This window comes from Puma concolor, chromosome B1, assembly GCF_028749965.1.
Source record: "Puma concolor isolate L17-30 chromosome B1, mPumCon1.1.hap2, whole genome shotgun sequence".
Classification (NCBI taxonomy): Eukaryota; Metazoa; Chordata; class Mammalia; order Carnivora; family Felidae; genus Puma; species Puma concolor.
The window spans coordinates 20,945,973-20,962,928 of record NC_141670.1 but is presented as its reverse complement, the minus strand read 5'-3'; the positions used below and the strand labels follow the sequence as shown (position 1 = coordinate 20,962,928).

The window sequence follows — 16,956 nt, the reverse complement described above, 5'->3', positions numbered from 1 at the left end:
CACCCATTTTATACACGGAGAAAAGAATTCACCCTGGCTGACAACTTGAGAAATATTCTGAGTTTATGTTACTTAAAATTAGGCTTGAAGTTACACCCGTCATAGTTCATGGACGCTAGCATGCAAAATATAAGATTATAAAACATACATCTGCAAAATCCAGTCTTTTACAAAGAAATCAAACAAGTTCTCCTTATTCTGATTTCCAGTTGGGTTCCAACAGCCCTTATATTGCTTTCATTCCTTAAACCGAAAAACACTACTGCTTCAGATGATACACTTTAGCATCCCCCTTGCAAAAAAAAAAAAAACAAAACAAAAAACAAAACAACGGGTGGCTTCAACACAAATATTTCAGTGTTTCATAGCATGTGCATCAGAAAAGAAGGTCATTTAAAGAATTTGCTCTTCCTGCCAAACTTTTCGAGAAGTTCCAAACGAGAAGCAGTATTGACATTTCCTCTCAATTGCAGGATCAAAATTCTGATAATTATTTGTAGCATGTTAGTTTTTCCTGGTGACTATGGTTTCAACAACCCGTGAAGTCTGGTGTCAAACCAACTTACAGTTACTGCTGTAAGTGCTCAGATCACTGTGGGTGCTGGCAACAGAGGACGCGCTTCCTGTCCCCCTCCGCGCAGAACTTTTCAAAGAGGCTTTGGATTTAGGAAGTGGTCTACGCAAATTCACCCAAGACGGCTGTGCTTTTTTTAAGGATGTAGGTTTTCCTTGGGATTAAAAAAAAACAAAAAAGAGTTTCTACTACTATTCATCTTGACAGTTTTTTTTGTTTTGTTTTTTTTTTTTTTTTTGAGAGAGACAGAGTGTGAGTGAGGCAAGGGGAGGGGCAGAGAGAAGAGACACAGAATCTGAAGCAGGCTCCAGGCTCTGGGCCGTCAGCACAGAACCCAATGTGAGGCTTGAACTCACAGGCTGTGAGATCTTGACCTGAGCCAAAGTCAGGCGCTTAACCGACTGAGCCATCCAGGCACCCCCAAAGACTTAAGCTTATAAACTTAAATTCCTGTACTAATTACTGGGTTAAAACACAAACCAAATATTCAGAATCATGAAATCTTCCCATAGACTTGACTTTTTATTTTTATTAATTTAGAGGCGATGATGAGGCCATCGGGACCTGTGAAGGGTAGCTCTAACTATATAACCTGAAGTAATTAACGCGGGTCTTCTGTGGAGACCCACCTAAAGAGCCATGTGACTCGTGAACTTTTGGCAACGTTGAAATCAAAGCTATGACCTCCGCCCATTCCACTGATTAGAAATTAAACAAATTCACCCATTCACACACTAGGCTACTGTATTAAAAAACAAATGAAAATTTAAAAACCAAAACACAAAGAAAACTTCAATTTGAGGACAGAAAAAATGTATTTAAAAAAATGCCTAATGCCTACCACCAGGGGGTGCTCTGTCATTCTTTTCTTCATCTCCACTTTTACTGCTTATTTGCCAAACTTGAGGGGTCTTCACTCCAAACTTCTCTTTCAGCAAAAGTGTTTCCACTTATGAATGAAATATGTATGCTTCATATTCTCTGGCATATATGAGACCACACTATGCTGATATTCATACCTGCTACCGGTTTATGGGCATTTCCTAAGTTCAATCTTTACAACTCTCATCGAACCCACCTCTCAGACTTCTTCGTTTACTTTACTCTAACCGTTGCCTGTATGGATGGATCCCAGGTTCCCACCTGCAGCCTATCCTCTTCCTAAATTCCAATGCCACTTGCATTTTAAATTCCTTACTGAATGTTTCAATCTGGACATTTAGATACCCTCCTCCCTACTTAGGCTAACTGTATCTTCCATTTTCCTTTTTCCCAGGCTCAAAGCATTGGGATTGTTCTTTTTTCCCCAGATCCCCATATAATCTAGCATGAAGACTCTCACTGCTAGTAGTATTACATAACAAAAACATGCAGAGCTGAACAAGACCTTACGTAAAAATGGCCATGTCATGTATTCCTAACAGCAACACAGTGAGTGAGACAGTATGTCTGGGAAATAATGCCCACTGCTTTATTGCTCGTTAAGATTTCATTTTCATAGAGAAAAAGGAGATCTGTCATTTAAAGTCACTCACATGAAAGCCCTCCTATCTCCAGCTTCATCCTTGCACTTGTTAACCATAAAAATCAAAATGTCACTTATTTTATTAGCAAAAGATGAGTTTATTCGGGAATGGCAGAGAATCGCAATTTGAGACCTGCAAGCTACGGCCAAGCCACAAGGAAGTCTGTGGAACATAGGAGAGGCATGCTCTTCTATAGAGGACGGTGAGAATTTGGGAAGGCCGTCATAAATGAGAAGTTCCATGGAGTTAACTGGGAGCTGGGAGTAGAGTGGCTTCTCACTCGCTGAGTTGTGACTGGCCCTCATTGGCTGGGCTGTTGCTGCGGGGAGAGGGGAGGGAGCCTTCCTTCCTCCAGCTGAGATAATGAAGTAGTATCCACTTGCAAGTTTAGTCTCTTTTGCTGGGATTGCTGCTGAAAAAGTGGTGGTGAGGCATGAGAGCTCCCCCTGCTGAGCCTCCTGATTCCATGTTAGCCAGGTTTCCCGTTACTAATCTTCACGCACTATTCTTTTACATTTGTTGTGTCCTCTGCTACAATTAATGTAGTTTTCTCTCCGTCACCAGGATCTACTTTTTTTTCTTTTTAGATAGTGTGCGTGAGTGCATGAGCAGGGAAGAGGGGGCAGAAATAGAGGAGGGGGAGAGAGAGAGAGGGAAAGAGAGAGAGACTATCTTAAACAGGCTTTGTGTTCAGCACAGAGCCGGATGCGGGGTTTGATCCCACAGACCCAGGGTCATGACCTGAGCCAAAACCAAGAGTCAGGTGCTCAAATGACTGAACCACACAGGGGCTCCACTGGGAGGTACTATTCTAATTCATGAGGCACATCACTTCTTTTCAAAGAGGTCTTCTTCCTCTCAATCCAAACCCTACAAATCCTCACTGCCTCCCTCCTATTTTGCTGTAACAACTGTATAGGTTCCTAAAGTCCTGTCCTTCTGTCCTTTCCAACTCCATCATGTTGAACTCCTGAACATGAAAAGAGGTCATAATCAAATCTACAATTTGTGACTCCTCATTACCTATAGGATGACCTTATTTTTAATTCTCATAATAAAGACCTATATGGCAGTCTTAGGGTTGATTCCAACAAACTTGTCCCCCATTGTGCTTTGCCATGCCCCCATCCCTGTACCTACACACACACACACACGCGCGCGCGCGCACACACACACACACACACACACTTACTTTTACTTCTCCAGGCCTTTTTACTCTCTTCTTCTGTTTATGTCCATCGTGGTGAACAAATTAGCCTCCTTTCCTTTGTAGTCCTCTATCTTGCCTGGTGACTACAAAGTTGACCTTTAAATCCTTGCCACTCAGACACCAAATCACAACCTCCATTTTACAAAGATGTGTTAAAATACACAAATGTATGACAAGCGCTATTGAGAGTCGGAGCTTTGTAAAGCCTTTCCTTCCAGGTCACCGTCCTGTTTGTGCCATGGGCCACATCTTCCGTTACCATACCGACATTGGCTTCCGCCCCAAGATCTGTTTCAGTAGGGCTCTCAGACTACTCTCCAAGGTCCCTGAGAACAGGAATGGTACCTGATCCCTCCCTCAGGACCTAGCAACGTGTCTAGCATGGAGTGCAATTTAACAAATATTTGCTGAATGAATTTTTATTTAGGGGCCAAGAGTAAGGTGTGGGAAATAAGGAGAGGTTGGTGGAAGTGGGAAAACTTCCAGCTGTAAGAAGAATGAGGACAGGGGATCTAACGTACAGTGGTGACTCTAGTTGGGAACACTGAATTATATCATTGGAATTTGCTAACAGTAGAACTGCAATGTCCTCACCAAAAAAAGAGAAATATCTGACATGAAGGATATGTTAATTAACTCCATACCGAAAATCCTTCTACAATGTTTATCAAATCAAATCACCACAACGTACAATTTTAAGAGCTTACAAGTTTACTTGTCGATTATAACTCAATCAAGCTGGAAAAAAATAAATGTAGAATTGTACTGACCAGAATAATAGCTACCAAACTTTTTTCAGGGGTGCTTGGGTGGCTCAGTTGGTTAAGGGTCCTACTCTTGATCTCAGTTCAGGTTATGATCTCACAATCAGTCATGAGATGGGCATACAGCCTGCTTAAGATTCTCTCTTTCCTACTCCCCCTCCCCTGCACATGGTCTCTCAAAAAAAAAAAAAATGTCAAAGGCCAAGAGTAAATTTTGATCATGCCTTCTCTCGTCTACACTAAAACATTAAACACTTAATTTTTACTAGTTTATTTGTCCTTTGTATATATTAACAGATTCTTCAGTCTGTTAACTATATAAAAGGAAACATTTTTATAGTCCTTATAATAATTAGCAAGTTATAGATATTCAAACATTCATGTGATTTTTAAATTTACATTTACCTACCAGTTTAACTTGCCTCTGGAGGTACAGAAAGAACAGATTTTTAGAATATGAATTTACTAAATCACAGCACAAACATTTGATGAGTCCTCCTCCTCATCACAAACAATGAGCAAGGTTGGGCAAGTGACAGATGAAAATTTCTGGGCTCCAGCCACAGTGCAGTCCAGGCTCAACAGGTTTGGAAAATCAACTTGTTTTTCAGAAAGGATGTATCATAGCATTGTTTCTGACAGCATCCTAAGTTCACAGACATTTTTCAGCGTGGCTCAGAATTACTACAGACCTGTACCCTTTCTGATTCCAACACGCAGCCTGGCACCAGAAGCAAGTTTCCCCGGCTAGTCTGTGATTCCCATGACCTGTCCTATCCCATTCACGAGGCTCATGGTCCCTTCTACTTAGCCTCACCCACTCCGCCTAATGACAACCTGCAACCCTAGCAAAGGTCTTGCCCATTCTACCCTTAGTCTGTCTAATGGGCATTAAGGGTCCTGGAACAAAGCCTCCATTACCAAAGGATTAGCGCTCCGGAACTCATAATCATCCTAACAGAGCATTGCCGTTACTGTTCCCAGTTCACAGATGAAAATACTACTCGGGTAGTCAAATGGCTTACTCGGTCACATTTAAGCAGCGACACTGAGGCCTGGAAGGCAGGTAACTTACCACCAGCACAGGGTTCCCTCTACCGTGTCACAGAACACAAGCATCATGGTTAAAGAAATAAGCACCAGGCTGGAGGTCAGATTGAGCTCCTTCTTCTCGGAGGGGGCTCCCCAAGAACAATGGTAACAAAGTGGGGATAAAACAAAGGTATTTAACTATTTCACCAATGGTCCTAATGTTTATCTTAAGAGCAAAGTTGATCTAAAGTATCTGTAATTGGACTTCTTAAAAAGAAGCAGTAACACACACACACACACACACACACACACACACACACACACACACACACACACAACCAATATTAAAGGGAAGACATGGAAATACTGGGCTGAGAGACTAACCTGAGCACCAAATTCTTAAATAATGAAATCCTTACAGGACTGCTCTTTGGTTCCAGGAGGTGGTATTTACCCATTCACTGCACAGCATCTAACTTACCTCAGATGTAAATCATAAAGATTTAAGGTCTACCTACAGACATATTACTGACCTCCATGGTTTATTTTAAGCTCACGCTGTTAGCACAATCTTACATAGAGATGACAGATTTCTTTTGACCTTGTAATTACTACCATCTTTTGGCTAGGGGAAACATGGAGGGAATAGCATTTGCACTTAGCCTTAGTAACACAGAGCGTCTATTGGATTTGAAACATAGCTTCATCAACAAGCAGTTTACTTAGATACCCACCTTGGAAAATCTGATTAAATGTACTGTATTTAACAACAGAACATCATTAAGCAATGCCTTGTAAAACTAATAATCCAATAGAATGATTTATTAAGTGAAAAAAAACATTAATAATACCCTATTTTTAAGCTTATACTAACCTACATATTGAAAAATTCCAGAATTTTATGAGACTATTATAAAATATATAGCACAGTGGGATAGAGGGGGAAAAAGAAGGAAAGAGGCAGAAATGGGCAGTTTTCCCTACATACTTTATATGCTTATTATTACTTCAGGCGAATTTTTTTACGATAAGTATATTTTATCATAAAAACTAGTATTATTAAAGTCAGTGGAGCCAAATATTTAACCAGACAAAAGATGCTCAAAACATACAGAAACCAAGGAAAGATAAATTGGATCAACCATTAAAGAAAGTAGATTCTAATCATTTTGATTCCTGTGCCTCTGCAAGCAATAGGTATTCTTTAAATCTTTTAAATTTACTAAGAAAAAAAACAACAAAGCAATCAATGGCTTAGTTGATGCTTTTATAAGGCTGTGATGAAAACACAGAACTGTGGTACTGGAAACTTCTTCATGATACCATAATGGTGTGTTCCTAGGACTGGAAATTAATACCAAAGAATAAACTCCTGAATGGTACTCCTTTGTTCTGACACTTATATTAAATGACTCATTGTCCAGGAGAAAGCTCCCAGGGCATTCACAGGTATGCAGTGTAATCTCTCAGCTCCAATCTGACTTCCTCTGTTCCCTAAGGAAAGGCCTGAGAAAGAAGGTGGGTCCCACACTACTCGCAAAACACCTTCAAAGTGATGAGAGCAGTTTCCCAGGCCACAGAAACATCTACCCGTCAAAGCAAGTTCTCCTCTCTGAACTCTCAGCCAGACTAGAATGAATTCAGCTTTAGTGTGTTTTTCACGAGATTATTCAGCATGGAAAAAAAATGTCTTGCTGTTCACTACATTTGATGAAATTTAAAGGTTCTGAAGATGTCTCAATGAGTTGACAAAAAAACAAAAAGCAAAGCCTTAACTACTATATTACCTATATTAGAAGACACAGATCATCTTAATAAAAATCTGGACAGTGGATTCACAGGAGAGGTTGTGTTACTGAACTATTTACTTGCCCACATACTGAGGTAACTGCAAAGTAAGGTGATCGCAGAGCACACATGTACAGGGTGATAGAAACACTTGACAGCTTACTATGGAAGTTACCACCAGATTTTTTTTTTTTTAACATTTATTCATTTTTGAGAGACAGAGTATGAGTGCGGAAGAGGCAGAGAGAAAGGGGGACACAGAATCCGAAGCAGGCTTCAGGCTCTGAGCTGTCAGCACAGAGCCTGATGTGGGGCCCAAACTCAAGGACCACAAGATCATGACCTGAGCCGAAGTCAGATGCTTAACTGACTGAGCCACCCAGGCAACCCAGATGTTTTAAGTAGTAATTAGGAATATTAGAAAATACATTGTATGTCATTAAAATTTTCCTAATAGGATTGTGGTTTGCTTGGCTTACTAGGTGCACAGACATCATGGGGAAGAAAAAGAAAATGAGGCTGGAGAGATGGACAGTTTACTGTTAAGGATGGCATTACATGCCAGGCTAAGAGCTTTAGAGACCTCATCTATTATGGGTGGGGTTTGGTGGGAAGTGGGGGCAGAGGGGTGGGCTACTGCAGCTTCTTGGCATTTGACCTGGAATTTGATCAAGTGGTGGCAGCTGCATAACCACCTAGCAGGATGAGTTTGAAATCAGAGAACAACTTAGGAAGCTAGTACACTTGTCAGTGCTAGAGGACGTGGGAAGTTTCACGAGACAATGACACAACTATGGAGGTCATTCCGGAAAATACAAACTACCCATTAATATATATAGCTTAAAATATAAAGTATTGTATTTTATAAAATACAATAGACATCAATAAAGGCAGGCTCATTAACTACTAGTCAGGGAGAGAAAATGCCAAAGAAAGAGACATAGTTAAAATACAAAACATGAGAATATGTCTATAGCTATAATTATAACTCGGGTTCTTTTAGCACAACTACATAGAGAAAGTGATCTTTGCATTAATTATCTACGGTAGCTGGGAATTATTACAAAATTAGAGCAAGTCTACTCAAAGGGATAAAAAAAATAAGTTATAGGAGAAATAAATTCTACTCAAATCTGTGTCTGCAGGTTCGTTTTAACTGAACCCAAAAGGACCAAATTTTCCCATCAATATGAATGTAGATATTAACGTACTGCAATAGACCTTTCTCCAAAGAAAATATATAATGGTCACAACAACACATGAAAAGGTGCTCAACATCATTAGTCATTAGAGACATGCAAATCAAAACCACAATGAGACACATCACACCTATTAGAACCGTTATTATAAAAACAAAACAGAAAACAACAAGCGGTGGCTATGATGTGAAGAAATTGGAATCCCGTGCGCTGCTGGTAGAAAAGTAAAATGGCACGGCTGCTGTGGAAAATGGTCTGGCTGTTCCCCCCGAATTAAAAATGTAACTGGCATTAGGGGCACCCACCCAAAATAAATGAAAGGAGGATGTTCAAGAGGTATTCATACACCCATGTCCAGAAAGTTACTCATAATAAACAAAAGGTAGAAGCAACCCAAGGTATCCATTGGCAGATGAATAGATAAAATGTGGCCATACTATGAAGTATTATTCAGTCTTGAGAAGGAAAGAAATTCTGACACAGGCTCCAACGTGGATGAAACATGAAGATGTTATACTAAGTGCAATAAGCTGCTCACAAAGTACAAACACTGCATGATTCCTCTTAGCTAGAGGAATCAAACTCCAAGAGGTACCTAGAATAGTCAAATTCCAAGACAGACACCAGCATGGTGGTCCCCATTCTGGGGGATGGACAGAGGTGGTTAGTGTTTCATGGATAAAGAGGTTCAGCTGGGGAAGGTAAAAAGTTCTGGAGATGGGATGGTGTAATTATCATACAACCAAGTGAACTGATTTAATGCCACTGAACCACACACTTAAAAATGGTTCAAATGGTAAATTTAATGTAACATACTTTATCACAAAAACAGTTAAAGGAAGGTGTGCTGCTAGTTACTGTAAGATATTAGAAAATAGAAAAATAGTCTATTATTGGCATAAAACTATATTTACAGATGAATAAACTGGTGTATAAACCCCAGAAAAATAACAATTCAGAACAGGAGAGAGAGATTTTTCAGATAAGTTAAAGCATTTCTTTGTGGTGTTAAAACAACTTGACTTAAAAAAATTAAAATCTGAAAAGCTGCATGTATGACGTAGGGGTTAAACGTTGACAATCCAGAGCCAGACTGCTTAGGGTTTGAGCCCAGCTTCAGGACATGCTGGCTGTGAACAGGTTACTTAACCTCTCTGAGCTTGGATTTCTCATATTAACAGGGGTACTTACTTCATAGATTCTTTTAAAGGTTAAATAAGTTTTTATCTATTTCTTTTTCAATGTTTATTTCTTCTGAGAGAGAGAGAGAGTGCGTGCACGTGATGGGCAGAGACAGAGAGAGAGAATCCCAAGCAGGCTTCACACTGTCAGGCAAGGCCCTGACATGGGGCTCAAACTCATGAACCATGATCTCATGACCTGAGCCGAAATCAAGAGTCAGACACTCAACCAACTGAGCCACCCAGGCGCCTTGTAAGTTTTTATTTCTAAAATGCGTAGAACAATACCTAACACTTATTACACGATAGCTAAATATTAGCCACTGGTCTCAACATACACACACATGAACATGAAAAAAATATTAAAATAAAATTGGATTATAAAGGATTTAAAACAAAACCAGACAAATTAACCATAACTAAATACGGAGTAATCTCTTTGATCACGGTAGAGAAGGCCAAGTTAAGCATAAAAACTTAGGAAAAATTAAAGGAAAAGATGTATTTGACCATATTAAAAATGCAAGAATTTCAAAGGCACCATATACAAAATAAAAAGGCAAATAATAAAACACAGGACAGTAACAATGAACAACATCCAGTCAACAAAGAATCATTTGCCTCAAAACATAAGAGAGCAAAGTTCTAACAGTAAATAAAAATCAACAATACAATTTTTAAAACTGTTGAAACTTAATGTGTCTAGCGTCTTTCCTGGCTCCCCGTCATCCATAATCCCTGATTCCATCACTCACATGCTGAAGAAAGGCTTAAACAGCCTAATACTTGCGTTCCTAATCTTTCTTGAGGTTAGGGTGACCATGCAACTCAGTCTGTGCCAGTAAGACTTCAAGACAGGAGTGCTAGGGGGGCAGGAGAGGGGGTGTAAGGCGCTGAGTAGGACTTTTCCACCCCGATGGAGGTAGACACGCATGTGGGGAGTAAGTCTCTACTCCGGGATGCCATCCTTCACTTTCAGCCTTTTTATACAGCAGCAAGACAACTAGATACTTGGAACTCTTGGCCACCATATTTTAACTGAAAAGTCCCTGACAGAACAACATGTTGAGTCAGGAAGAGTAGAAAGGCAGAAAGAGGACCTTACCAAGCCACCAAACGTAGACCTACCTACATCTAGACTTCCTGTTAAATAAACACACAACCTCGGGTTTAAACCAGATGGTATTCTTAACTACCATGCTCTCTCTCTCTCAGCATCTGATGGCAGTTGATTCTTCCTTCCTTTTTGAACAGTTTTCTTTACTTGGCTTCTGGAACACCACTCCTGACGGACTTCTCTCCTACCTTCCTGGCTGTTTCTTCTTGGTCTCCTCTCTAATTCCTCCTTATCTCCCTAGCCCTTTAAAATTTAAGAATGCCCCAGAGGTACTTTGGAGTACTCCAGGGAGCTTCCCAGTAGTGCCCTTGACCTATTATTCTCTTCCACACTTACCGTCTTGGTGATCTAATCCAGTCTAGTGGCTTTAAATACCATCTACATGTTGATGAATCCCAAATTTATATCCCTAGACCAGAAATCTATGCACTCTAGACTCATGTATCCCACTTTTCTCTCAACATCTTCACTTACAGATTATTCATCTCAACTAAGTATCTCTATAGCTGAGTTCTTGATAACTATCTACCAACATCTGTGCCCCCATCACCCATCTCCATCTCAGTGGATGGCACCATTATCCTTCCCCATTGTTCACACCCAAAACGTGTAGTCACCTGACTCCACTCTTTTGCTCTCACCTCCTCTAAGCAAATGCTGTCAGCTTCACTTTCAACATGCTCATCTAGAATCTGACCAGCCCTCACTGCCATGACCATGGTCCAAGAAGCCATAATCTCCTGCCATGACTGTAGCAATACCTCCTCACTGATCTCTGGATGCAGCCCTCACCCCCATTCTATATACTCTCTACACAGGTATCAGAGTGATCTTATCAAAATTTAAGTCGCTTTGGGGGTGCCTCGGTGGCTTAATCAGTTGAGCGTCCAACTCTCAATTTTGGCTCAGGTCGTGAGCTCCCGTTTCGGAAGTTTGAGCCTCACATTGGGCTTGCACTAACAGTGCAGAGCCTGCTTGGGTCTCTCTCTCTCTCTCTCTCTCTCTCAATCTCTAAGTAAATAAACTTAAAAAAAATTCATTAAAAAATAAAAAAATTTAAGTCACTTTGGTTAAAAGCCAAAATCCTTAGGATTTTTAACACTGTCCACATCTGGTTCTCCACTACCTGTTTCACTTCTGTTTCAACTTTTCCTTCCTTCTTTCCTTGCTTTCCTAGAGCACATTAGAGCCACCTCAGTGTCTCCACTTACTGTTCACTCTGACTAGCACGGTTTTCCTCCAGATACTCCTAGGACTGACACCCCCTGGCCTTTACTCAAAAGCCACCTCTCCCTGGTCACACTAACCAACATTTCTTTCTCTCTCACACAAAAGTAACACCCACCATTTCATATTCCCCTTCTCTGCATTAGTATTTCCCCTCCCCCTTTAGTACTTTACATTATCAAGCATCCTATCAACTTTTATTTACATATTACCCGTCTCTCCCACCAGCATGTAACTTCAAGGAGGGCATGTTTCGATCCTGTATTCACTTCTGTACCTCAGCACTTTGATCACTGAATCTACATTTATTCAATAAATATTTCAGTGCCAAGTTTATGCCAATTAAAGTAAGATACCGTTTGCACTTTCTGAAAGAGTAAATATTTAGAAATCGTGTTAGAAAGGTCAAAACACTGGCAAGAGTGTCGGAAAATGCTCTTACGTACTCAGAGAGGGAGCACCGACTTGTAGGCTGTTTCTCAAGGGCAATTTGGCAACGTGCAACCAGTCTTAAAGTGCTCACACCCTGTGATTCCATCCAAAGGAATGCATCCAAGGAATTTATCTGACTAGCTCTCTTACTATGTATAAAGTTCTTCAGCGTGAAATCGTTTCATTCACTAAAAAAACAGAACAAAAACCCTGAAACAACGTCATGTTCAAAGTCTGAAGAAATATATTGCAGCACGTTCCATCGATGCAGTATTATAAGGCCGTTTAAAATCATGTTATTAAAGAGTAAGAATTTAAGAAGCTAAGGAAATAGGCACTATACCTTCTAAGTGAAAAAGAAAATTCAATTAAGTGCCTACTGACTGTTAGGTAGAGGATTTCTGAAACAGTAGGAATTGCTTGCACCTATGAAATATATGTTACCACGTGCACATGAGAATAGGTCAAAAGAAAAGGCATTGAATAGTTATCAATTCTGACGTTAAAACCTATCTGGCATTAATGAGATTAAGGGTGATTTTTCTTTCCTTTCCACTTTTCACTAAAAGTGTTATACTTTTTATTTATGTATTTATGTATTTATTTATTTATTTATTTATTTTAACATTTATTCATTTCTGAGAGAGAGAGACAGGGCGTGAGCAGGGTAGCAACAGAGGGAGAGAGACACAGAATCCGAAGCAGGCTCCAAGCTCCGAGCTGTCAGCACAGAGCCCGATGCGGGGCTCGAACTCCTGAACCAGGAGATCACGACCTAAGCCGAAGTCAGATGCTCAACCACCTGAGCCACCCAGGCGCCCCAAAAAGTGATTTAATTTTAAAAGTCTACTGGGAAGGGGCGCCTGGGTGGCGCAGTCGGTTAAGCGTCCGACTTCAGCCAGGTCACGATCTCGCGGTCCGTGAGTTCGAGCCCCGCGTCAGGCTCTGGGCGGATGGCTCAGAGCCTGGAGCCTGTTTCCGATTCTGTGTCTTCCTCTCTCTCTGCCCCTCCCCCATTCATGCCCTGTCTCTCTCTGTCCCAAAAATAAATAAATGTTGAAAAAAAAAAAATTAAAAAAAAAAAAAATAAATAAAAAAAAAAAATAAAAGTCTACTGGGAAAAAGGCAGTGGAAAACTGACGAGCTATCCAAATGCACTGGTTAAATCCAAGATGCACGAGAGATACGGTTTACAATGCTTCTTCCTTTCCTTTCCTGGCACGCACAGACCTGGGCTCTGTCTGGACCTCTTCTGCCTGCTGACTGCCTGAACACCAGTGTATCGTGTCCTAATTGCCCAACTTCCCTTCTCTGTATTCCCGTTTATCTTTGCTGACTCGGTCCACAATCTCTACATTCCACACTCTGAACCCTAGCTGCCTGTCCTATCATTTCTACTCCCTAGTATACCAGCTAAGCCCTAAAAATTACCTCGATCCAGATGTAGCCTCCTTATTGTATTTCCAAGGTCTCGATGGCAAACATCAAACAAAGCATCAATACCAAACCAAGACTGACACACACATTTGCAAAGGTGTACCTCGATCACAGTATAGAATTACCTAGATTACAGCAAAAAAGAGTTTCAGCAAACTTTGGTACTGTTAATTGTATCCTCTTCTGAAATCCTACAGCTTTTGTTTTCCTTTAAAATATCCTAAGGACAGATGTGATGAGGGACAAACCCACCACCTCCCCTACTTGACTGGTAATAGCTTGAAGGCAAGCACCAGGTCTTTCTTATCCCATAACTGCTCTGGGTCTGCAGTACAGCTTGCACAGTGTATACTTCCAAAGGGTCAAGTGAATGAATTATCTTCCGGAACACAAAATTTCAGTAGCCCTCTACATTTATATATTGCAAAATGTGACTTTAATAGTCCATATTCTTGAGTTAGTCAAGGCAATGTTCTATTAGTATGACACAAACCACTCTATGTAGCCATCACCATTTGCTCCAGAGTGAACTCAAAAATATAGTCACGGGAGTACAGGTGAGTCACAACAAAAACACGACAGATATTAAGAGGGCGGTCATCTGACAGAGAAACAAGAACTTGCCACAAAGCGAGGTTCTCACGAGGACTTGAATTGCTCAGAAGCACAGGGCTCGTGGTAATACTGTCAGTACCTGCCTCTGCAAGTGTGTTTACAAGATTTCTGCTGCTTCACATGGGGATTTAACAAAAATAACTCCTGTAGTCACAGGCCTAGGAACATGCGTCCCGCAAGTGAAGGTGTAATAAATTCAAGACTGAGAAGGGTCGTGTCCCTTCCCCAGCTACCGTACAAAGAAGATGAACAAGGGTCTTCACGGGTCCGTCAACAAATGTATTTATCTGGTGGTGAGGTGACTGAACTCACCCGGCACAGAGCTCCTAACCACGATGGAAAAAGGCATGTGGTGAGCATCCAGGCTCATTAGAAGCCAAGGTTCACAGGAGAATTACTTTGAGCCATGAGGTCACTGAGACGCAAAACTGAAGATCATCTTATTTCCTGTTCTAAGGTTACAAAAATAAGCAACTCAACAGAATTTGCGCAAACTCACGTCAAAGAAATCCCCTCATCTCATAAAAGTGAGCTGCCAAAAAAAAAAAAAAAAAAAAAAAAAAAAGTTGGGGGGGAGCTGTCCAGCCCATCACCCACGGCTACTACTCTGACACTTGACTCTTAAAATTCCCTACTTAATCTCCAATTGTGTCTATCCCTACACACTGCTGCCTTCCCTTTATTTCTAAGGCTAACTTAGTTACGGGTGCTCTGGATGCATTCTGACACTTTCATCATCTGACTGTCAGCCATGACTGATGCTCTCACCTTTATCGGCTCTTTTCCCATAGGTTTCCTTACCCTCTACTACGCATTTGCACTGTTTTAACCTTCCAACATCCCTACGTCCTTTGAGGTGCTTCTTGATCTCTTCAAATTCAGTATGGTCCGAACTAAACCCATCACTGTCCTCCTGTTAACCACTTCTTGCTACTCTGTTCCCTATCTCGCTTCATGGTCACCCAACAAGAAAGCGGCAGAGACACAAGAGACTCTTCCCCACCAACGGAAGTTTACCAGACCCCCTTTCTCCAAAACGTTTTTAGCATTTTCACTGTTTCTTATTCCCACACACTGGTACGACTCTTGTAAGTTTGTGTCTCAACGATGAGAGAACTGACCTGCCTCAAACATCCTCGGGACACCATCACTTACCTCAACACTCAATCGACTCCAGACATGTGGATCCTGCCCTCAGTGTTTCCAAACACATTATACCCTTTCATAGGGCTCCACTTGCAATACCACAGGGTATTCCCACCCTTGGGAATACCAGCAACTTTCTTTCCATGCCTGGAAAACTTCTACAGGCACATTCCAAGGCCAGTTCAAATGTCATCACTATTCTCCAATCTGCCCTTCGGCCAAGTTAGTGGTGTTCCCTTCACTGTGGACACAGTGCTTCACATAAGTCTCCATTCAAATAAGGCCAGACAACATTTTTAAATATCTGTTGTATAATAGGTACACTGTGCTGAGCAATGAAAAATATAAAAATAACTTACACCTGGGGGTACCTGGGTGGCGTCCAACTTTGGCTTGGTCCGTGGTCTTGCAGTTTGTGAGTTTGAGCCCCATATTAGGCTGGCTGCTGTCAGCGCAGAGCCCACTTTGGATCCTCTGCCCCCTCCCCTCTCTCTCTACCCGTTCCCTGCTTGTGCTCACTCTCTTTCTCAAAAATAAGTTTAAAAAAAAATTTGAAAAAAAATTAAGAATTCTTTAAAATAATAATAAACATGGGGCACCTGGGTGGCTCAGTTCGGTTCAATATCCAACTTTGGCTCAAGTCATGATCTCACGGTTCATGAGTTTGAGCCCCGTGTCAGGTTCTGTGCTGATAGCTCGGAGCCTGGAGCCTGCTTTGGATTCTGTGTCTCCCTCTCTGCCCCTCCCCTTCACGTGGTTTGTTCCTCTCTCCAAGATGAATAAACAAACAAACAAAAAACAACTAGGACATGGACTCTCCTTACAGGCCTCACAATTAGGAGACAGACATGTACGAAAATGATTACAGTAGCATAATAAAGGCCAAGTATCACAGAGGCCAGGACAGATCAGCTGCAGTTTCAAGAATGAGGAGTTTGCATTGAAATCATATGCTTCAACACCTCTTTTCACCTCACCCTCTAACCAATGAGATTGTTAAAAGGGCCTATCAATCACGTTTGTAGTCTCCGAATCCAGTAGACAGCCCACCACACAGCAGGCTCTCAAAACTTTTACCCAATTCATAAAGCAACAGAAACTGCTTAGTGACATATTAAGCCTCACTTATGGGTCATTCTATAAAGCAATCTTCTCCAGAATTACTTGCCAAGGGAGAAGAATTGAGTGGAAGGCCCATAAAACAATCAAGAATTTATAATGTCAGGAAGGAATAAAAGAGAAGACACTGGTCTCCCTGTAAAACCCTACCTGGTTGGCCTCATCCGTCCTCCCGGCTCCCACCACACATGCTGGGCAGCTCCCTGTCCCTCAAGCACCCCCCTACCGCCTCCCCTCCACCTTTCCACCTGCTGTTCCCTCTGCCCGGGGAAGGCCTTTCACCTGATATCCCAAGGTCTCTCTCCTCCTGCACCTTCAGATACTGGCTCATTTGTCCCCTGCTCAGTGTGGCCTTTCTCAGCTGCCTGATATTAAGATGCCACGCCCTTCACTGCCTTTTCTTCTCAGTACCTATCATCGTACATTCTCAACATCTTATTTACTGAATTTTTCAACTCACCCGACTAGAATTTAAGCTCTGCAAGGCAAGAATTTATCTCTTTTGTGCCTTTCTGCATCCCCAGCACAAGCAGGCACTCAATCGACACTCGTTAAATGAGCAAGTCAGTGTGTCGGACAACGGGGTGTA

The 16,956-nt window shown here is 41.4% G+C and overlaps 1 protein-coding gene across 6 annotated transcripts in view; it reads right to left on the bottom strand.

Annotated features, from left to right (window-relative positions):
* MTUS1 (microtubule associated scaffold protein 1) overlaps positions 1 to 16,956 on the bottom strand; it is a 173,261-nt gene that overhangs the window by 79,710 nt on the left and 76,595 nt on the right. For 4 of the 6 annotated variants that reach the window (XM_086702850.1, XM_086702851.1, XM_025932939.2 and 1 more), the window contains exon 4: positions 567 to 728. The exons of the other annotated variants lie outside the window; for them this stretch is intronic. In XM_086702850.1, coding sequence (XP_086558976.1) covers positions 567 to 728 — 162 coding nt within the window. The remainder of the gene's footprint in view (positions 1 to 566; positions 729 to 16,956) is intronic. 6 annotated transcript variants of the gene reach the window in all.